Source organism: Panulirus ornatus, chromosome 33 (genome assembly GCF_036320965.1).
Source record: "Panulirus ornatus isolate Po-2019 chromosome 33, ASM3632096v1, whole genome shotgun sequence".
Lineage (NCBI taxonomy): Eukaryota > Metazoa > Arthropoda > Malacostraca > Decapoda > Palinuridae > Panulirus > Panulirus ornatus.
Genome location: NC_092256.1, coordinates 18,843,838 through 18,868,735, shown reverse-complemented (window position 1 = coordinate 18,868,735; position 24,898 = coordinate 18,843,838). Strand labels below are relative to the sequence as shown.

At 36.1% G+C, this 24,898-nt stretch overlaps 2 protein-coding genes across 11 annotated transcripts in view; one reads left to right on the top strand and one right to left on the bottom strand.

The window, feature by feature from the left end:
• The window catches only part of rush (rush hour), a 47,580-nt gene that overhangs the window by 16,391 nt on the left and 6,291 nt on the right, over window positions 1-24,898 (bottom strand). For 4 of the 10 annotated variants that reach the window (XM_071681785.1, XM_071681794.1, XM_071681789.1 and 1 more), the window contains exons 2-4: window positions 10,589-10,791; window positions 9,803-9,866; window positions 6,956-7,081 (exon numbers count right to left, since the gene is read on the bottom strand). In XM_071681785.1, coding sequence (XP_071537886.1) covers window positions 6,956-7,081; window positions 9,803-9,866; window positions 10,589-10,791 — 393 coding nt within the window. The other 6 variants (XM_071681790.1, XM_071681795.1, XM_071681792.1 and 3 more) reach the window with 5 other exon arrangements.
• Window positions 22,085-24,898, top strand: part of qm (geranylgeranyl pyrophosphate synthase quemao) — a 42,718-nt gene continuing 39,904 nt past the window's right edge. The window contains exons 1-2 of the mRNA XM_071681798.1: window positions 22,085-22,192; window positions 23,253-23,307. The gene's annotated coding sequence lies outside the window, so the exon portion shown is untranslated. The remainder of the gene's footprint in view (window positions 22,193-23,252; window positions 23,308-24,898) is intronic.

Genomic DNA, 24,898 nt, shown 5'->3' with positions numbered 1-24,898 from the left:
CCTCTTAGACAGAATGGAGAGAACATAAAAACTAATGTGTTAAAGCTATGAAACATTTGTTTAATTTCTTGTTAGTAAGATTAATTTTCTCTCATAATCTAAGAAAACCATTCAAACAAGCACAATATATCATTCTGAAAGGAGGTTAACAAATGCATCATACTATGTATGGCAATGAAATACTTGTTTCAAGTACCAATAATATGTGCTTTAAAAATACTCTATATAAGTAATTCCAACAGCCCCACAAAGATATTCAATTCCCAAAGTATATACATTCAAATCATCTCTATTTTCAATAATCTTCCACTACCTAGAAGGGTGGAGCATACATAAAGACTCTCAAAGTAACTTCATCATGGTACAGTTTCAAGCAATCCCCTAAGCTCAAACCACTTAACTCCAAATACTTCTACTAAATCCTGTTTCTTTACTCTAGATTTTGCATTCTTTCTTCCTTTTATCTTGTTCATATACTGTCCCTGTCACCACCTGCAGTACCTATTCATTATGCCTACACTACTCTAGCAATCTAATCTTCACTTTCAAAATCATTCTCTTTCCTCCGATAGTCTCCTTTTTCACTCTATCCACTCTCTTAACTCTATAACACTGAAAGGTAATCTATATCTACAACTTTTACTCTCTCATTCAAACCCTATGTTCATTCTTGTCCATCTAAGTTAGCCTGAACTATATCTTTTAACACATGGCCACACTGAAAATATATGTCTCTACCCCTCAATACCTTCCTCAGGCTGCAAGAAACTTACTACGCATTTCCTTACCATTTGAGCCATCTTAAAATCCATTCCTTAGCCTTTACATACATGAATACTCACTTGAAACACAATACTTTGAACAACTCTAGACTTTTCAAACCATTCCTTCATTTCTACTATGAACATAAACATTACCTAAAAGCTTGAAACTTTAAATACCACCAGACTTTTCAACATCCGTGCAGATCTTCCTTAATCATCTCTCCCAAACATCAGTCATAATTCTTAGCATTCATTTTTATGGCCCTCTCCTTAAGCACACCATCAAATTCACTAAATTCAATGCAATTCATAAAATAAAACCTGTGTGATACTAAGAGACATGCAAAAACATCTAATCACATCTTAAAAGTATATCTATTTCCCATCAAAGATTTTACAGTAAAAACTATCCAGAAGCATTCTTATCCATTACCCCATGAAGACCATACGTGTAACAAATATCCTCAATCAGTCCTATCAACATTACTATGCCCCTTTGCCTCTAATTACCCCAAAAATATTTCTTTATGCACATACTTTTTCACTTTTTCATCCTCTCTCTGGTCATGTATTTGAGAATGCCCTATTATCATCATAACCCTAATCGTTTCTATCTTAAATAACCATGAACTAATTAGCAATTAAGCTTTCAAACACTACTTTCAATTATACTTCACACACAAAGTCACCACCTTTTTTACTCAAGGCCCTCCCTACTTTCATGAGACCAAATTCTCCAGTACTCATCTTTCCCCTTCTCACTATATGTCTTCCATGTTATTTTACTTCCAAGTTACCACATCCAGACTTCTCTCCCTTATAATTTCCCAAAACTGACATTCAAATCAATTGATGACAATCATGTTCCACACATCTGCTATTTCTAATAAAATTTCATGGTTTTCATTGCTTTTGTTAGTGTCCATGTTAATGTCAGAAACACAAAACTGATAAATACTCTACATGCCTCTACCCTACAAATTAAGATTGTAGGAGGATCTTAATCTATCCTTAATTCAATACCAGTTTGGCCTAAGTTTGTGGATAGGTTGCTAACATGCAAAGTAAAAGCTAGTTTTACAATACTTCACCCCATGTATAACTTCACTTTTTGTTTACACAGGAGCACAATAGGAAGGTACATGCTTAACAGTAATACATATACCTAGAATCATACAGTAACTGTACCATTGATGCACATAATACATGCACTAATATGAAAAAAAAATCAGTAATAATAACAATAAAAATAATAATAATAATAATAATAATAATAATAATAATAATAATAATAATAATAATAATGATATTTTCCTGCCTGTTCACCATTTCCCAAATAACAAGTTTCTACAAGAAAAGAAGAATGGCCTAATCTGTTCACATACATTCTCTCATGTATAATGCAGTGAAACTAGAGACCCTTCTCCAGTGCCAAGCTCTACAAACCCCTCTGTGGTATAACATGACCACTCCATATACCCTAGTTCTGCCCACTGACAGCATGTTGCCACATGTACACAATATCACTTCAGTCACCTCTATCCCATGCATGCCTCTCATCCTCCTGCATGTTCAGGCCCTGACAACTCAAAACCACTTTCACTCTATCCTTCCATATCCTTAGCCTTCCTTCCATCTCCTTAGTCTTCTAGTCCCCTTCACTCCCACCATTTCTGATACATATCCTTAAAGTCAGTCTCTTTTTATTCATCTTCTCCATGAGTCCAAACCATTTATGCATACCCTGTTCAGTTCCCTCAATCATACCCTACTTATTACCAAACCTCTTTCTTATGCTTTCATCCCTTACATGATCAGCCCTTCTCACACTAAAAAATTGTCCTTAAGCATTATGTTTCAACACATCCACTCTTCCATTCTGTTGCTCAAGACTCATACCCATTCATCACCATCAGGACTACTAAACCATCAAACATACCCTTCTCTGCCTTCACAAGCAGTGACCTAAATATACCAAAGACCCATACCCCTCTCCAACTTTATGGTTCACTTCAGCTTCTACACTTTCTACACACTACCATGTTAAACACATCACTTTCTCAAAGTTTTCTATCCATTCAAACTTACCCTTTAATTAACTTCTCTCACTATACTAAGCTTCATAATCTTACTTTTAATCATACTGACTCTCAACTTCCTCCTTTCACACACACTCCCAAATTCATACACCAACTTCCATAGTTTCTCACCTAATTGTCTCTTCTATCTCAGTAAGGGAGAAGCATAAATTAATAACCTACATATTCATTTGCATATATTCACTCTGTAGCTGTCATATGTATGGCACTGAAACTAGAGCCAAACATACACAGCCAAGCCCTACAAACTACTCCATGGTTCATTCTGACCACTTCACATGCCTTGGTTAAGTCCACTGACAACATGTTGCCCTCCAAATACCACATTAATCCTATTCATTCTGATCTATGGATGCCTCTCATCCCTATTACAATGATGCCCCAATACCCTAAAGCCTCGTTCAGTCAATCCTTCCATTTTCTTGGTTGCCCCTTCCCCTTGTTCTCTCCACTTCTAAAACAGAAATCCTCTTCATCAGTCTCTCTTCAGAAACTTGACTTCTTCTCATACCTGAACCATTTGAGCACACCCTTTGCTGGCCCTACCCAGCATAATGCATGCACTAATTCACTTACCTCCAGTCATTCCTTACCCAATCAACCCACTTCACACCCATTATCAACCTTAGGAATTTCATTTCCAACACATTTACCCTCTTACTTTCTTTTTCATCTAAAATTCATTGGACTGCATCCATAAAAACACTATCAGGACAACTATACCTTCAAACATACCTACTTTTGCCCTAAAAACACTGGCCTCTCAGACATGCTCCTTAATGCATCCAGGAACTTAACACCCCACTCTTCCATCCTAAGATTCACATCCACTTCTTGTCTCTAAAGCATTCTATTTACTCCCCATTTAAATTCATACTCAAATCATCCTGTCTCATACCAATGTTGAACCTCATTACCTTGCTTTTGTTCACATTCCCTTGCAACTTTCTCTTTCCACACATTCTGTTACCAACTTCAGAATGTTTGTCTCTGGAGTTCAAAAGAGCTGCAGCAAATAGCACCTGATTCACTTCCCAAGCCCCCTAAACAGTAGACCTGCCCCTTGCTCCAAACCCTTGCATTTATCTCTCTCACCATCCAATCCATTAACAGAGTAAAAGAACCATGGTGACATCATGCATCCTTCACATATGACCCAACTTCACTGAGAACGAACTCACCCCCCTCATCTTCCTACTTGCATATATGTCTTACCCTCAGTAAAATCTCCTCTGCATTTAGTAATTTTCCATTTAACATATATTTACATTAACATCCACAACCCCTCTCTACCACAGCCATCATACACTTTCTCCAGATCCAGAAAAGCCACATACAATTCCATTCTTTAAGAATTTCTCATACAAAGCCTCCAAATGGAAGCAAACAACTGGCCCACAGATCCTATACCACTTATGAAACCTCTAGTGCTCATCTCCAATCAATAGTCTTCGCATGTCATCAACTTCTCAATCACCACCCTCCCACTCACCTTACCAAGTAATAAGAGCATTCACTTCTCTCCCTCTTGTCTTTATATAAGGGATATATTCATGCACTATAATAATAATAATAATAATAATAATAATAATAATAATAATAATAATAATAATAATCAGAGCAAAGAATCATATGTTTGCACTATCTGGGGTAGAAACCTTGGTGAACTATCTGCACCAATCACTGAACATCTAAACATCTCTTCTGAAACAATAAAATATACATATAAAAACAAATAAATTTCAGTGCTCACCAGTGGCAATAGCCGGGTCTTCATGATGTGTTGAGAGCAGTGGTGGGAAGAGGGAGGGGGAATGATGCTCTCTTTAAGTGACTGTACACCACTTAAAATTACAATTATGTAGAGTACTTAAAACATACTCTGTACACTACATAATGCATTAGAGTACAATATTACTCTATATATATATTTTCACTTTATGGAAGGTCAGACACATATTTTTGAGCTACTGTGAAATGAGTAAACATATCTAAAATGTCTGTAAATTACGATACGCAAAATGAAGCATCATTATCAATAATGATAACAATGATGAAGATAATCACTTTTTTCATGCCTAGAAAGGTAGCATCAAGAACTGAGCCTTCTGGAAAAAATTCACTGCTCCTGTTCCCAATTAAACAAAGTTATAAAACAGGAGGTTAGGATTTCCAGCCCTGTTACCATCTTAAGTCACCTTCTATAACATGCAAGAGATACATAAGCAATATTCAATATTCTTTTCCCCCTAGCCTCAGGGATAACAGTAATAACAAATTATGATAATAATAATTTCATTTATACTTGTTTGCTGTTTCCTGCCTTACCAAAGTAATGGTAGCATTGGGAACAACCAACTCAACCAACAAGAAAATAATCCTCCTAAGCCCCCACCTAAGTTCCTTTCTATTTATCAATATCCCTGATGCTTGTTCCCTTAGGGAACTCCCACAAGGGGGTGGCAATGACAAAAGAGTCTCCATAAGAGGTGAACCCCAGTGCCACTTCTTAGCCTTTCGTGCCTCACCCTTGATAGGCCACTAGTAGAGGTCAACTCTAGCACAGTGTCTTCAGAGGCTCCTACTTAATATTCTTACCAACTATTTCTATCTAATGTGTCTACCTAATGTTCCTACCCAATATTTCAACCTATTACTTCCACCTACTGCTGCTACTTAATACTTTTACCTAATGTTTCCTGAGTTCCTATTCTATCTATCTGTATCTTTGATCCCTATTCCCTTCTAGAATGCCCTCAAAGGAGTAGCTACAGCCATAGAGTCTCCATAATTAATGAACTCCAGCACCACTTTTAAGACTTCTCTGCCTCACCCTTAACAGGCCACCGGCAGAGGGCAACTCTAGTGCAATGTTTGCAGAGGCTCCTACCAAATGCTCCTGCCTAATATTCCTACCGACTACTTCTACCTTATGTTTCTGCCTAATGCTCCTACCTAAACGTTCCCACCCACTACTTGTATCCATTGCTCCTACCATTTTGCCAAAAGGCAGGGCTTGAACACAATGCTCACCACAGGAAAATCTAGAGACATGAAAAATGAGCTATTGTCAAGTGTTACATGAGACAGGGAGAGATTGTATGTTTGTGGACAGAATGCCAGTAATCCACATGTGGGTGAGACAGGAAGAAAGCTACCTAGGTCAGGAGTGCAACCTGACAATCCCACATTAGCCAGGCAGTGTGAGGAACAGATGAAGTACAGCCTCATCTGCTCAGATCCAGTCTCTAGTTGTCATGTATATATGAAAACCAGAGCAAGGGCAAGTTGAGCAAATATGACCACTGTTCCGTCTCTGGTAATATTCTGCTAATAATAATAATAATAATAATAATAATAATAATAATAATATCAATATTTTTGTTTCATACATGTTTAATATTTCCCATGTAAGCAAGGTAAAGTCAAGAACAGATGAATAAGCCTTAGAGGAAAAACTCCTTGCACTTCTTAATCTGTTTTTTCCTTTAGAAAATAATACAGGAGGTGAGGACTTCCAGCCCCATTCTTCCACCCCTCTTCGTTGCCTTCTATGAAACACATGGTAGTATTCTTTCTCACTTAGCCATATGGACAGAATAATACTTTAATACTAATAATATGATAATAGTGATAATAATACTAATGATATAATAATAATAATAATAATAATAATAATAATAATAATAATAATAATAATAATAAAATAATTATTATTATTATCATTATCATTTATTTATTCATTATTCATCTTGCTTTGTCGCTGTCTCCCACATTAGCGAGGTAGCGCAAGGAAACAGACAAAAGAATGGCCCAACCCACCCACATACAAATGTATATACATACACGTTCACACACGCAAATATACATAACTATACATCTATTATTATCATTATTATTATCATTATTATTAGTATTATCATTAATATTAATAACAATAATGATACTACCATATCATTATCATTATTAACACTAATACCAAACACACCATATCTATTGATATTTTCCTCATCAATTAATCAACTTCACTTCCAAAGAGTACTAACCGTTCATAAGAGGGCTATGGGTAAGATATACATGTCTGATACTTACTCTTACGCAGAAGATCAGATACACATTTGCTTATATGTGCCATCCATTCTGCCTTCTCTGTAGCTGTGGCTGCATAAACTGCAAAAGACTTGGTTGGTGTCTTAATCAGCCATCCATTTCGGAACTCTGTAAAGCCAAACAAAATCACATCACAGAGGTGGAAAACCTAAATACATATAATATATTTTTCATATGACAACAAGGGAGTTCACTGGAACATTTGTGTTTCATGCACTGCAGAAGGGTTACTGGGAATAAAATGAGAATGAGTGGAAATGCTGTTCACAAGATATCCATACTAAAAGGGTACTCCATGGAACTCTTGTATTGCCTGTAAAGGAGCATAGTTACTGGGAGTTGCCTGTAAAGGAGCACAGTTATTGAAAGTTGCCTTCTCCCACTGACCTGTTACAGAGGAAACACTAAAGGATAAGAAGGTTCACCAATCATAGACTCTTTCTGCCATGGTCATCCCCTTAAGGGAGTCAAAGATGTAATTTTTTTCAGGAAAAAAAGCCAAGTTCCAGGATAAGCCTTTACATACGTAGCATAAAAATTAAACAACAGATATAGGACTTCTTTTTCTTTCATACTATTCGCCATTTCCCACCTCAGTGAGGTAGCGTTAAGAACAGAGGACTGGGCCTCTGAGGAAATATCCTCACCCAGCCCCCTTCTCTGTTCCTTCCTGCGAGGGAAAAAAAAAAATATATATATATAGGACTTATACCATTTAAATCTTCAGAGGCTACAACTGCATAAATTCAAATGGCCAAAGGTTGAATTTTTCTCAAGTTTAAAGGTAGGTTGAATAAGAGATTTACCCTATTTATATTAGGCATAACTCAAGCAAAATCCAAACTGGAGTTATGGGTTTTATATCAATCAATAATCTAATTGATGGAAAACAAATGTATTACATTTCACTAGTACTTGAGTTTTCAAATTAAGACCAAAGATACCCTAAGTCAAACAATAAAGTGTGACTGCCACCAACAGATGACCACAAACGGAAAACAAAAATGAACAAAGCAATTCTTAGGTAACTGCCATGCTATGCAAATTAAACTCAGACTTGGACAGGATATCTGAGTAGACGAAATTTAGTAAAGTTTAATGCCTCTAAGACCCAGTTTCTATCCACTTCTCTATCAAAACCTGCTCATAACTCCAGTCTCTCCTTTGTCAGTATTGTAATTCCACCTTTTGACAGTAATACTGGGTATTACTATAACATCCACTCTTTCCTGGAAACCCCACATTACGGAAAGAGCTAAGTCTGCCTCTTAGGAAACTGGAAGTCCTGTTTAGATGTTGGAATTTCATTTCTTCTGAACAGTCGATCCATTTATACAAAGGACTGTTTCTTCCTTGTATGGAGTACTACTCTCACATCTGGGGTGGTTCTAGTTCTGCATCCATATTTGACAGAGTTGCTTTGAAAGCAGTCCAACTAATAAACTGTCTCTGGCTAACTTCAAAAGTTGACCCTCTTGCCCTATGCCACAATGTTGGTTCATTTTCCCCTCTTCTATGGGTACTACTTTAGTTTTTGCTCCCAAGAGGTGACTGCCTGTGTGACCCCACCACTAACTAGACCACCTAATACTCAGCAAGATGCTGCATCACTTCATTACTGTGTGGCCATTGGCAACTCATGGACGGGCCGTTTTGATAACTGTTTCTTTACCTACTCCTTGCAAGTTTCGAACTCTCTACTATCATGTCTTTCCTAAAAACCATGACCTGATCCATTTAAAAAAACAGGTTTTCCACTTCCTCCTAAATTCATAAATACTTTCTCTTTCTTCTTTTTCCCTTTCATAATCATTTCTATATTTTGATTAAGGCCCAGCCTTGATGTGGACTTTTGTCCATGACTGAAGCTTCCAATGTATTCTAAAAAAAAAAAGGACAAAAACTTAAGCTAGAGCATTGGGTCTTATATTCATGAATTCTTAAGATGCAAGAAACAACCAAATAAAGTTTCTTGGCCTAACTTCGAGTTATAAGGCACATTATGTAAGTGGTACAAAAATCAAATTTGAGATTCATGCTAATCAATTCCTTAAATGCTTAAAAAACAATGTTACAAAGTTTCATAACCAAAGGTGGAATTTTCTCCAAAGTATGAGCCAGGTTCATTTTCAGTTTAAACTTTTATAAAAGGCATAAAAATCAAAAGAGAGGTATTTCCCTACTTAATTATCTATATGCTGAGAAACAACTGTATAAATGCTTCATGGCTACTACTGCACTCTTCTTCAAGGTAAGATGGAGGGTATATTCCATGTGAAATTTTCTTGTAAGTGGCATAATTCCAGCAAAATACAAACAAGTGTTAAAGTTATTATATCAATCAATTATTTACAAATGAAAAACAACTTTCCAGGTCAAAGTTGGAAACTTCTTCAAATTATGACACAAATTATTATTCCAGGCTACACTCTACATCAGACAAAAAAATCAAACAGGAATTATGGGTTTTAAACCAATCAATTACTTAGATGTCAGGAAACACCTGTATACACCTTCATGGACAAAGGTAAGAGTTTCTTCATCGAAGTACCATCTCTTGCTAGAGGATACTTCGATGAACTATAACAACTACACTATTCCTTTCTCTCTAATTCCTATCTTGTTCAATTCAGTTGCTGTTTAAATGTATTTCTATGCTTTAGTCATTATTCTAATTCCTACCTTACTCAATAATGTTGCTGCTTAAATATATTTCTAGGCTTTAGTCATAATTCATCAACCATTCTAAAACATGAACTACATAAATACTAAACTTCTCAATGTAAGCCATAAAAATTAGTGTCTAAACAAAACACAGGAACTACTTACGACCATCATCTTCTAGAGACGAGAGTTGAACTTCTTCCAGTGGGATGATGTGTTGCTTGTTATACTGGAAAGAAACATTAACATTTCACATTATGTCAAGCAGAGTGTGAAACTAATAACTCATATCAAACTATCATTTCATTAGACTCCAGTGTTACCAGACTTTGCCTGCTGAAGAGTCACCTTCGGTGAGTTTGTATCCCTGTTGGTGGAAAACATGTAGTAGTCTCAAGTAACTTTTCACTCCAAAGAAATCCATCATTTCCTTGCTTATGATTTTAATGCAGCCTCAAGGCTGCAGGAGCTCCATAAAAGGGGTCCTGAGGTTGTATGCTTAAAATGAAATTCACTGTGCTTCCCATAATAAAAACAGGATCTCTCTTTACTGTAACAACAAAAGAAATCATGGAAACTCTTTAAAATCTTTTAACTCTTCAATGTACTGATAAATTGCAGTATTTGAATTTAATAAACATATGAAAACCTTACTCTATCTATCATCTCATTTAGTCTGCTTCCAATATCATGGGGTGGATCAGGTACATAAAGTATCTCATCACTCTTGACACCTCAACCCCTGCCCTATGCATTAGAATGAAACATTAACTTCTACACTACATCATGCTTCATATTTTTTTTACTGCATTCCAAGTTGATTCACTAAGGCCATAAATTCTATTCACACTCAATACGCAAAATGCTTCTGCTGCATTCAATCCTAAATCTTTTCTTTAGCATCATCTGAAAAACAACCACATTACAAAAAGAAACTGAACACAAGCCTACCTTCTTTTTATTGAGCACAATATTGCCATATACCAAAATATCGTTAAAAAGGAAAAATTGTCGTGGTTTTGGTTTCTTTCGGCACATCTTCGTTAGCACTCCCTCCCCGACTAAGACACGTCCAGGTTCATTTAAGGGTTGTCCTGAAGTCCCAAAGCAGGACTCCACCATGGCAATGCGCCGTGCATTCGCTTCACTGTTCACTGGAGTTTGAAGAAATATCATTACTGATTAGTATTTCCAAAATCTTCATAATACAGTATTATCTAAATTTGTGAAAAATAACATGGCCAATCTTTCTACCAGTATCCTTCAAAAACCTGTGTGCCAGGTTAATTATCTACTCACATTACATTCACCAGTCTGTAGGCACAATGGTAAACATAAGCATTATCTTGACCCAGATATTTCTGCTATTAACTCCTCACCTCCAATTGTTGATGGGGTAGAACTAAAGCCAAAAACAATTGCTGAAGAACCCCGACACAAAGTTTGCTACCATGTCAATAAAGCATGTGTTATTTGCCTAAAAAACAAGAGAAAACTAATAAAAAATTGCAGTGTAGCTCTGTACTGTTCTGGTAATCAAATAAATAAATTGAGTGTTACTTCCCAACAATGATAATGTACATGTGTGTTTATATACATGGGATGGTGATACAAGGCTCTGCCTGCATGTGGTTACACCATAAATGAAAAGTCACCTTTTGCATGGTAGTATCATCATCAATGGACAAAAAAGAGAACTGTACAGTCTCACCATGGAACATCTCACTCAAAAGAGTCCATCATTTCCCTGCTTCTGGTTAGACTACAGCTGGAAGCAGCATGAGCCCCATAAAAGGTTCTGGGTTATATAATTACAATTATACATTAGACATAGTGGAACTATGCAGTACACAGCGAGAAATGAGATGTCAATGGGCTGAAACAGTGCATGTGAAGAAGTCAGAGCAAACAACAGAAAGGTCATTAGTGCTTAGCTATAAATGATGGGCTCTAGTTTAAATGCATTATACACCCAAACTGTTCCACAACTAACACCAACCCTCAAGAAGAAATAAAAAGCCTACATCTACCTCACACTTTAGCGACCTCTACTCTCAGATCCCCTCACCTACAGCATACATAACACTGACAAAACACAAACACATTGAAATAACCTGACAAACACTAAACAATCATCCAAACTTATTCTTAAACACCACCCCACCCAACATTCATCTATTAGAAACCACATTCCCTCCAAACAGGAGTTGCACTTTCCAGAACACACTCTGGACATCATCCATCACTATAATAATACAAACACCGATTCAACACATATATGGATTCTTCATGCCCATGATGCAACCACAATGAAGCCACCAAACACTTACTGCTCAAATGCCCCACAGCTATCTCCTCACACAAATACTCAGGTAGTGCTATGAACAGACGAGGAAAATGGCCTCATTCACAATCAAGATGCAATGTATAATATAACTATAACACAGCCCCCTATACACAACGAAGTCTCACAGACATTTCTGTGGTTTCCCCTGACTGCTCTACATGCCCAGATTCAGTCCACTGACAGTGTGTCAACCCCATTAATACCACATTGCTCCAGTCTCCTCTATCCCATCCTTGCCTCATACCTTCCCATACATTCAGGCCCACAACACTCAAAGCATCTTTCACTCCATCTTGACATCACTAGGTTCACACCTTTCCCTTGCACTTATGACTTGTATACCCTTTTAAGTCATTCCCTCCATTTGTCCAAATCATTTCATCACACCCTCATCTACTTTCTCATGCATTCTCCTCGTCCTACTACAACTCTCTTGTATTCGATCATTTCTTATTCAATCAATCTTTCCACCATCACATATGGCCTTCAAACATATCATTTCCAACACATTCACCCTCTTCTGTCCTTTGTCATCTAAGGTTCATGCCTTGCATTCATACAACACCAACAGGACTACTGTACCATCATACTCATCTTTGTCCCCATATACAGTGGTTCCTTTATTGCCATATACACTTCCAGGTATTTAAAGCAAACCACTTCCTGCAAATTTAATACATCCAAACTAAAGTAATCCACTTCCTACAAATTTGGTACATTCAAACTTACACTCCAAATATCCATAACTAAACCTAATATCCTTGCTGTAATTCACATTTATTCTCAACTTTCCTGCTCCAAGTGTCCCTTCTAAGGAGTTCTTGCAATGCTCTGGAAGCTGGCCACATCTACTAGGCAGGATCGTACGTCAAAAAGTGTGGTAACATACAGTTTTTAGTCTCTCATTTCAGTGTAGTATATAAAAAAAATCTTTAAAGAAAACTAATCCTAGAATACTTAAGTTTCACATCAATCAAGCGAACAGTTTTTAACAAATACACAACAGGCCTCACAAATATAATTTTCATTTGTAAAATTAAAAAAATTACATTCAGATTCTAAGAACAAAATTCCACAAAATTGTTCTAAGGTATAACCACTTTTCAAGTCGATAAAGCTAACAAAGACAACAGTGATAGTCAATTAAGACGATGAGAAGACATTCTACCACATCAAATGGCTAAGCTTGCTGAGATGACAGAAATAAATGGTATATCATTCAACATCTACTGCATCCTTTATCAGAAACTTAACTCTCAAAATGAAGACTAACTTTGTAGTATTATATCAAGGGCCAAAAAATTACAATACACAGCACATTACACTGAATATGAATATTGTAAATAACAAAAGTAGCATCTAAGAAAATACTAGCAGAATGATACCTGATTTGTGTAAGGCATATCTATAAGAAAATCTATGTAGGGTAGCCATCATGTTATATCTAAGTGTAAATCACTATGATATTTTATACTCTATGGAGGTATTCTCAAAAAAAATAAGCTCAACTCAACTTATAACAAATTTACAGAGGGCATCCGGTGCCATATATTAACAACTCACCACTAGATATATCCAACTTATAAACCAACTGCATGCCACATTCTTCCAAATTATGCACTACAGGTTCCTTTGAAGTTTGTGTTATGGATATACATACAAAATGTTGTATGATTGTGTATTCTTTGGGGTCAGCCATTTTCCTGGCTTTACCACTGTACACCTTTAAAAAGGTTCAAACTTAATAAAGTAAACGAAATCATTTCACTAATAAATTCATATTAGTTGCAAATGAACATCAAATATATCTTTATGTGATGTATGAAGCACAATTAATAATAGCACTAAATCCTTTCTTCTGACATCAGCAATTATCAGTTCCTTTCATGAAATACAAATAATCACTGATTAACTACATGGTCAGTGGTGTACTAAAGTCCTCTAACCAAAACTTGTCAATAAAACCTCATTACCAATCAAAAGCATCAATCAAAATGGCTTTGATTTGGAGTGTTCATTAAAGAGAAATACACAAAAGCAAGCTCTCGCAGAATCTTACTTCAAACTATGACAAAAACTGAAATTCATGCCCTGCGTGTACACAGGGGAGTAGATGGCCCCTTAAACTTGACCAACTGTATTGTGAGATGAATATGTTCTTCAAAAACTAACTGACAACCCTAATTGTATTCATCAAAGGATCTTCAATATTTTAAAGAAAACTAATGGTGCTCTTAAAAGAAAAAAAAGACAACCTTAGATTCATCTGGTGACTACTCTAAAATAAATCTTAAACACTGAAAAAGCAACTACATTCCATTTAAAACAAACAAATAATTACATAATCAATGAAACAAAGACCAAATTCTACCAGTAAGTAATACATACTGTATATTTTCACTCAATCATTTTGAAAGGATGCAAAGAATTAGAACCTTACAAGAGGGAGTGCAGAGGATTTTCAGAAACTGTATCTTAACTGCATGTATGCCTAATCATGAACAAAACACTGAATCACTCATTTAGGAATTAATTTTCATAAAAGCATCAAGCCCTCCAAAACTCACCACTATTTATGTCAAGTCTATTCACAAGCTCCTCCACCACTCTTGACATGAGCTTTCTCATTTATTACAGTTCTATAAGAGAGTAAATTTGAAAATCATTACCAGCTGATCACTTACATTGCACAACCTTGCTGTTTTGGGATGATAATAAAAAGACAAAACTAAAGCAATGTGATTGTATAGTACCTATTTTTTACCATTATTTCTGATCCAATATGCAGTACATATTCAGGCCCAAGAGCTTCTGCAAGAGGAAATTCTCGCTGCCTAAAAGACCTGGGCCAAAAAAGTCATCATATATAAACGGATGTAAATCATGAGTATGGTTATGACAATTTACATCTGATTAAAGTATATCCTTCATGCAACTTAAAAAGTTTGCCAAGATCATAAAATGAAATACATGAGTATGATTCCACTCCACTATATTAACATAAAACTGATGTCCCATGCATCTGATCAATCAGGTACAGAATAGGCTAAAGCAATACGCCTGTCTTTTTCAACTCAACTTTTTTAGCTACATCTATTTAAGAAAGTAAAAGAATGAATATCTCTAATCAAAATGAAATGAAAAAGAAAATCAACCACTTCTAAATCCATCAGGTAACAAGTAATTATGTTATCTACACCACTGAACTGAATTATTCACATCACAGAAAATTACATATATAAAATGATAGGCTCAAATGTTCTAATTTTCATTAAAAAAACCTGATAACAAATAATTATCTTTAATACTTTATTAACAGATTCATGAATAATTTTTCCATGTGAAATGGCAACATGAAAATCAAACATATGAGTCACCACAATTTTCCACACCTCCATCTTCACTTACAGGAACCAACAAACTCCATTTACCTAGTTATTCAGATGTAATTATGTACAGATAATATATTACCTGTCTTTAGCATAATATACTCATGTACCCATAATACTTTCTCTTTTCACTGATACCTCAAGGCATAATTTTGTTATTCAACATTCAACTCATTCATATCTGGTGATACAGCCTTCAAAAACCACCTGATGCTGAGTCATCACTCCCTTTGGTAGTCACTGCACAGAGGAGCTTGCTTTTCTCCAAAACAATATCCCTCTTTTAATGTACTGAGCTACATAAACCTTACTCAACGAAATGCAATTTCATAACTTCTTACAGGCTTGTTCAGTATAATTTCACAGCTTTGAAGTAAACTTTTGCCCTTCATTAACCTAATGATTATGAGTGCATACACATAGAGAATACAATAGAGATAGTGATGATAAATGGATATCCCAAAATAATGAAAAACCTTAGGGCCAACTATTTTCAGTCCTGACATTATCCCAACATTCTTATGATCCTATCTCTAGACGTACATTAGAACTGAGTGGCAAGTCCATTCCTATATCATATAACAATTTCAACACAAAAAAAAATGTTTTATAAGATAAATATTCAAAATAACTATCATTATTATATAAGTTACTGCATTTACAGTAATTTGGTATGAATGAAAGAAATCCCTTTAAGGTGTTCCATCTTAGAAACTGGTGAAGCTCATCACCAAATCTTGTCCACACACACTGTAATTGTCTTAATTTTTGGATATCCTTTTCAACCACTTATCTTTCTCTCTGACTAAAACAGCCTCACATTCAGAGGTACAAACCCAGACTACACAGTTCTCTTCAATCATGGGAATCCACACCGACCCTGCCACCATAATCTTCAATTGTAGGGCTTCATATCCACTGACCCTCTAAGGTTACCTGAGTTTACGTGTTATATCCCACTCAGGATGGGCAGTCAGCTGTATGACTGCAGTGAAATCCAATGAAAGGGAAAACACTTTGCAGATTTAAGTTTGCTGCAAGCTATATATGTATACCAATTCAATGAAAATAACAGATTCCCATCAGAATAAAAGACAACTTACTGGTTCACTTCTGGTGACCCAATCATGAAGTATATACCAGAGTCTAACAACCACACCTAAAGTTGCTCCACAAAGTCCTAAAGGCCACTGCCTACCCACAGTTGATGAAACAATGCAGCAACACCCCCTCTGTGTACCCACAGAGATGCCAAGCTCTTGAAAATTAAAATTTTTTGAACACTATTTTACAAAGAATTACTATAATTCTTTAGTGCCATATTCAACAACTAATGAAAGTGTAAGTAGCCACAAAATGTAATTGGTCAATAAAATACTAATGAAAAAATATAAAATAAATGAGAAAAACATAAGGCTCAGCCTAATGACTGGCACAGGATGACACTTTAGAGTTGCCTAGTTATATTACAAAACACTTTAGTTGACAATGAAAACCAAATTATCAACTATAAGTAATCTAATCAGATACAATATGAGTCTCTGACTTAAACATCAATTAATTTCTATGCATTTTCACTGAAGGAGAACCATGAAAAATGGTAAGTAAATATTCCCATGGCAGTAGTGGCAGTAAGGCACCTCCCCCTCCCATGATAACAGACAGAGCATAAGCTTATTCAAAGATAATGGGAGATCATACAATAGAATCAACACAATATACCACTTTTTGACTTCACTCAGGAGTGATCTGATAGCAACATAAATCTTTTCCATGTTAAATAACAGCATATGTTTATCAGAAAGATCAAGATAATCTCTTTGCACACCTCTTCTCAATGCAACTTGTGTCAAGTCAGCCTCAAAAGCATAATCTTTAAACCATTATCAGTTTAATGACAATAACAAGCTAAGCGTTTTCCCTATCTTAATGTAAGTCTGGTTCATACAGCCCCTATATGATTGGTCAAACACTATGATGCATCACTGTAAAGTACAGACAATCCTGTTCACTTGAAATTCATTACAATAAAACTATGAAAAAAATGCTTAAATTGAGGATGATTAAGATTATCTATACTAAAAAGCATGAGTGAGCAGCATCTGATTCCATGTGTTGTGTCCTGACCAGTATGTCAGCAGAAAATAAGCAATATGTAGAATGCAGTTTCTGAACTTTTCTACTAGTGATTAAAGCACTTCCTGACCCTTTCTACTGCCAATAATACGAGCAGCTAGGGTACAATGTTTCTTGTAATTATTTTCGATTCTATTGGTGAATTAATGTTTCCCAATACACATATGTATATGAGCTAAAACACATGTCCCTTTCTATCTTGATTCATCTGTTCCCAAACATACATATATAAGATATAACAAAATTTGGAAAGGTGTTTCTAATTCACTGTATTATTGTTTAACTCTTTTGTGTCTATATGTATCTCAACAAAGATGAAAAGGTTTTCAGACGGTATGAGAAATGAGTTTAGAAAGCAACTTCCTTTGCTTAAATCTAAGAAAATAAAGTAATTTTTCCTGTATGCACAGAGCCTGACCCTAGCATTGTCACAATGGTACTGAAGTGCTAATCCACACATTGTAGAAACAAAGCATACAAAGATGAGGCAGTGATAGCAGCCAACTCATATCTAAAGTGCAATCTAAGAACTGACAACAAACGCCAAAGCTATAAAAATTCTACTGATTTACTAACATTAACTGATTAAGTATGCATGATCTATATATTTCATACTAACACACAAATACAATTCAACACAACCTAATATGACCTTGGACAATATTCCCATACCACTGAGGTACAGTTATTTTCCAAGTCATAATATCAAAATCACCATATCATCTCATAGTTCCAACAGTTGATCAGAACACTTCAAAATCTCAAATGGGTATATGTACAGGATAATTCTGTGGTCTTCTTTCTCTTTTTTCCTAATTCTGCTCTACAACACCATTCTAATATTCATAATCCACTCTGAGAAACATTAGATAATTCTGATCCAGCCAAGAGTAAGGATAAAAACCATCTCTAACTATACATAAAATAATCCTTAATGAATTTTAGAATAAACACAACTGTGTCCTTTACATACAGTTTTTCAACTAACAACTGTATTATAAAAAACCTGGAAAAAACTATGTATGAGGTGTTCTTGTGAACCTTTATGTGATTAGACAGTGCTTTTTTTCTTTACAAAGATGGAATGCAAGGGGTATAGCTTGAAATGGAATGCACAGACATGCCATCAATGGCCCTCTTGAAATCTGTTAAGTCCTGGGAGCCTTGAAGAATGTTTGAAAGTCGAGAACATTATCTCGGAAAGCAAAAATGGGTATGTTTGAAGGAATAGTGGTTCCAACAATGTTGTATGGTTGCAAGGCGTGGGCTATGGATAGAGTTGTGCGCAGGAGGGTGGATGTGCTGGAAATGAGATGTTTGAGGACAATATGTAGTGTGAGGTGGTTTGATCAAGTAAGTAATGTAAGGGTAAGAGAGATGTGTGGAAATAAAAAGAGCGTGGTTGAGAGAGCAGAAGAGGGTGTTTTGAAATGGTTTGGGCACATGGAGAGAATGAGTGAGGAAAGATTGACTAAGAGGATATATGTGTTGGAGGTGGAAGGAACGAGAAGTGGGAGACCAAATTGGAGGTGGAAAGATGGAGTTAAAAGGATTTTGAGTGATCGGGGCCTGAACATGCAGGAGGGTGAAAGGCAGGCACGGAATAGAGTGAACTGGATCGATGTGGTATACCGGGGTCGACGTGCTGTCAATGGATTGAATCAGGGCATGTGAAGCATCTGGGGTAAACCATGGAAAGTTCTGTGGGGCCTGGATGTGGAAAGGGAGCTGTGGTTTCGGGCATTATTACATGACAGCTAGAGACTGAGTGTGAATAAATGGGGCCTTTGTTGTCTTTTCCTAGCGCTACCTCGCACACATGAGGGGGGAGGGGGATGTTATTCCATGTGTGGCGAGGTGGCGATGGGAATAAATAAAGGCAGACAGTATGAATTATGTACATGTGTATATATGTATATGTCTGTGTGTGTATATATATGTGTACATTGAGATGTATAGGTATGTATATTTGCGTGTGTGGACGTGTATGTACATACATGTGTATGGGGGTGGGTTGGGCCATTTCTTTCGTCTGTTTCCTTGCACTACCTCGCAAACGCGGGAGACAGCAACAAAGCAAAATAAAAATATAAATATTTTCAAAACATTCTCTTCCTTTAGTATCATGGATCATATTCATTGTACTTGTACCCTCTACTTACTTATGCACAAAAAAGAAAGCAATAATTAACTGAATCTTAAGAATACACATTTTTCAAATATTTATCCAACTATTTCCTTTACCTTCAAAGTACACTCATTTCCTTTGCCTTCAAAGTACAACTAATTTTTTTCTTGCCAACACCATATATTTTGAAAACCACATATTCCAGAATATCTTCAAGGTATCACTAGTGACCAGGTAAAGGTTCACATGGAGGACACCACATAAATAAGAAAATCTGGGAAACTTTTGGATCGTAGTTGTTAACCAGGTTTCATCTATGGTTGCATAGTCACTGTTACAAATTGCAAATAAGATAATAATGACTTCACAAAAACAAGGGTTGAGAGTGTGGAATGTTATTCATATTGTTCAGCAATGCTAATTTACTGTACTTTAAACACGAGTTCTGCAGTTTGTAACTTTTACTCTACTACAACTTTTTTTTTATCCTGCAGAGTTAGTAAGTGTGAAATAAGACGTCCAAAAATGTCAAAAGCATTCATACTAAGTTCCATGGTCAAAAGTGAAATTTGGAAGTTATGAGGCAAGATTAAGTTTCAGGTTAAAAAAATCTTATGAATGGCTTAGGCAAAATCCAAACCAGATGCTTACATCACTCAATTCTCTAGATGTTGAAAAATACGAAGGTAAAGTATTATTAGCATACAATAAAAAATCTTTAATATAACCAAGGGTATTGATAAAGGATAAAATGTGACTCTCAACGACAAAAAGACAGATGACAATGAAAAAGTTTCACCAGTCCTTCAACAGAGCAAAATAATTGTGCAACTAATTAACCATAAGGTGAGTTACATGATTTATCATTTGAGTTATATGATCTGCCCATCTTTCACAAGGCACCACCTCATGTTTTACAAACATTCTACAGAGGTTTCAGTCAGTTGAAAATACATTTACATGCTAATTAAACTCATAAAATATGAATAATGAGCCTGATGGATGTTTTGTGTTAGATGTCTGCAAGATAGTCATATGCAAAGGTCCATGTACTGCACATGAAGACCAAACAATTTATTCTAGGACACCACAAGCATATCGTTTTTGTTAATAGACTCTATTGGAAATGATACCAACTGTTTTCTTACATTCTGAGCACTCAACACAAAGTGACTTAACCCCTAAATTTCCCAATAAGTCAAAGCCCTGCCTACTTTGTACAGCTTTCACTTTATAAAAGCAGGAAGTGCTACAGGTAAGTACCCACTTTAAACAAACTATGCAGAATGTACAGAATCTACTAGTGCAACATTTGCCAAATCTATCAGCTAAGACTAATGCATCCAATTACCATCAAATATCTCCAATAATATCACTTATGATCATCCACATAAGCTATTTTTATGGTGCTCCTACAATGGAACTTTAATCCAACATGAAAACTGAACGATGTCATCAATGATGCCAGTCCCGACTTGGCAGCAAAATAACCAGTAGGGCAAGTATGACGAATGCTTTAAAAACTATACAGCATCCTTAAAGGTTGACGACAGTATTTCAGGCTGCCTCTCAACCTACCTGGCCACGGAAGTATCAGAAATGATCTTTCTACTCAGATTTCCTTTAATTTCATTGGTAACTGGAAGACCACTCTTTGATCACGTTAGGTCTCGTAAACATAATACAACTAGTCTCAACACTAGAAACTCTTCGGCTCGTAAAATTTTCGTAATGACAGTGTTTTCATACACCTTTTAAATCTGAGACATATATTCCTCTTACAAATTATACTGAATTACGTATAAGGAGGCATCATAAGCTGTAGATGACGGTACTAACAATAACATGTTGACTTCACATCCTGTCTGACCCACTCCAGACCCAAATGCACCTTAACTCTGGGTATTCATCCTCAAATCATAAAAATTTCATTAAAGCAAATCCTTGTGTCTCAAGTGATGAATGTTAATGGTGTATTCATCTATAAATTTCAGTAAATCCTTATACTATGAACGAGAAATCCTTGAATTATTGCAGAGTACTGGCAATTCTCACCTAGTCGATCCACCATCTTTGTTTGTTATCTTCTATTCCGCTTAAAATTTTGTAAACTGTCTTTTAAAACTAAAAATAAATCTATATCTTGATATATCTAATATTAATATTATTTCATTTTAATATTTAAATGATATATATCACTATTCAAATTATGATGTTTTAGATAGTTTTATTTTTTATTCGGAATATAAACATTAGCATTACTCATCCGAGGATGAACCTGGCCAGGGCCACTTCCGAGCTGAAGGCTATGAGTAATCCTAAGCTATTGCGACAGTGACGTAGAAACAGTTAGGAAACCTATTCTATGCTTCAAAATTTTATTTTGGGTGCTATACATAAGCTTTGTCATTAATTTCAGTGTTTATGTTTACGTAATTTTATTTCTTGTGTCCGAACGCAGGGATTCATAGTTGACCTGTTTGCGCTTTGATCTGGAACCTCTAATCTTCTCTAGTTCTCTAACTTATGGAGAAATAGATAGTTCAGCAATTTACGTAAGTAACATTTTGAAACTGTCAGTGTTGAAGATTAGCACCTTATCATGAAAAAATTTCTTTCATTTGATTTATATCACGATGGAAAGTGGGATTGCCTTTTTGTTGATTCCAATACAAACATGAATGATGCATGTAATTGCAGCGGCGATAAAAAGGCTATCATTATATATCTATTAACCTTTCATAATTTGTTAGCAGTATAATGACATAAGCAGCAATCTTATGACGACTTCTCAGGGATATCTAACAATATTTTGAATGATATATGTGACCACATCAAAAACGCCTATCCAAAATGAGTTTGTAGGCAAGGAAAAATCTCATAAGAAAAAGGTGAGGGTTAAGAAAAGCAATCACTTCACAAAGGCCTAACCCCCATATTCAGATAGATAACTGAAAACCCCATACTAATATATCTGGGAAAAATGTAGGATAGTGGATTAATTTAGGTTACGCCTTTCATTCATTTCGTTATTTTCGTGTGAGCAGATGACTGAGCCTTAGAGGGGTAAAGATTATCATAAATTGGCTCTTCCTTCTGTCTCTACATTTTGAGAGAGTATATACATATATTTCAAGTATTTTGTGGTGGGCAAATTGTTGGATTTAGTAGCTCTCATCTGCTGGTCATTTGCCATCTAGATGAAATCTTGCATCATATCTTACCATGGTACGAAACATAAATTGATGTCTGGTAGAGAATTACGATTGATTGACCCGGGATATGCAGGCAACTTAATAGATATGGTTGGTGCATGAACTGACTGGTTATATGGCTGTGGTTAGCCCGATGAAGCTTTTTGTGAAGAATTTGTGTCTAGTTAGCCATTGGCTGCCTTCTATTTTGATCCATCATCGGAGGCCTCAGGGACCGGAAAAGGATGGTGAGAAAAGGTTTAATGGATCACAAACCTCTCTGGCCGGTCAGGTTTTGGCGAAACATGACTCCAGCAACCCAACCCTCCATAATTTATTGGTTCGCCTATATGTCTTTTTCCATGAGTACTTTTCAAACTTTTTGACGTGTAGCCGATACTAAAAACTGCTTCTTTTACAGGTTGCAAGAAACTTTCGAGTGATGTCAGCAGTTTGAGAACTAGCAAATGAAGCACGTAAGTAATGGTAATATGATGTTGCATGGATTAACAATGAAAGAAACAATGATAGGGTAAAACGAATATAAACCTTCACCACGAAAATCGCTGGCAACCCATTCCGAGGTCACGCTGGTTGCCTTGTACCGATAGCTAGTTAAGAGTAAGTGATATCCAAGGGTATTGTCTACGTACATTCGAGATAATGACCAGAAACTAGGGGCTAACACCCGTTATTGTTCTCAGCAACAATCGCACCTCTGCTGGAGAAAGTCGTGGTAGTAACCAAGTCGTACTGCACTGCTGTAAATATTAACGATGTTTACGTTTGAGCCTATGGTTTTTTTTTTTTTATTATTGTGTGTTCCTGCGTTGCACATTCATGATACCCATCTGTGTCATTCCTAGAGCACTAGAGCTTATCAGTCGACCAGACAGGGACCAATGGCTTCGTTACTCACAAGCTTTTCTTCATTCTGAAACTGTTGATCCATTAGACCTCGATCATCGCTGCATTACGACTCGGTGCCGTTACGCCATGAGTCTATTCAGCAGTATTTTACTTTTCCGATATCTTGGAAATAGGGAAACGAAATGCTCTGTAAACTTTTTTGCCAGGGTCGTCAAAGGGCGTCATGTCAAGCGACATCCACCAGTCGAAAGACCAACACCTTCAGGTAAAGATAAGACTAGGACGGCGAAGCTGACAGACGGGATTTATTTTATTATAGTCATTAATATCTTATCGATAGTAAACCTCTTTGAAATTGATTGCCTCGATTTATCTAGATGTGAAGTATGTGACCTTGATTATAAGGATCTTAGCTTGCTGAGCTGTGTATGAGTGGATATTGCGCTGGTGCAGTCTTGGCAGAAATCGTCGCCTTGCTGTTTAGGCTTCGATTCAAGTCAACAGCTCAGCTATTACAGTTATCGGAATTCTTTCGCTTAGTCAAGTAATTGCTTGCCAATTCTTCCTTAACCGTGATCTAAAGTATTTATATCATATCTAGAAAGTATATTCTTATCTGTGCATGTGTTTCTCCGTAGTGATTATTGCATGTATGTTTTGCGATTTAATATCTTGTTCATCCGCTTCCTACACATAAAAAAAAAATCTGCTTAGAAACGAAACTGAATACATAGACTGAGGAAAAATATCTGCAAAATATCATTATTAGTAGTATTGATATACGACGAAACTTTTGTACCGTCTATCAACTGCTGAAGTAGAATTCATGAGCTCTATATCCAGGAGGATTTTTTTTTATTCTATAGTCTTCTCCATTACGCAAGACCTGCTTCTCTCCCTTCGCGGTTTATTGTTGCCTGCCAACCGTGGCTACCTTGCTGCTACATGTTGCAAGCATCTGTTGCTTCACGAAGGTTAGGCCACTAGTTGTGTCATGCTGCTATACGTTGTAAGCATATTGGCTATGTCATATGCAGGTTTAAGGTGAAAGCATCGTATGCAGTTTTTTTACTTATTGTCTGTATCGAAGAGGGGCTACGTAGCGAGCATTACGCCACGACAAACCTTACCTACTAATAGTAGAATGACCTTAACCTATATATCAGTTTAGCTGTGCTACTCTGAGTTTATAGTCTC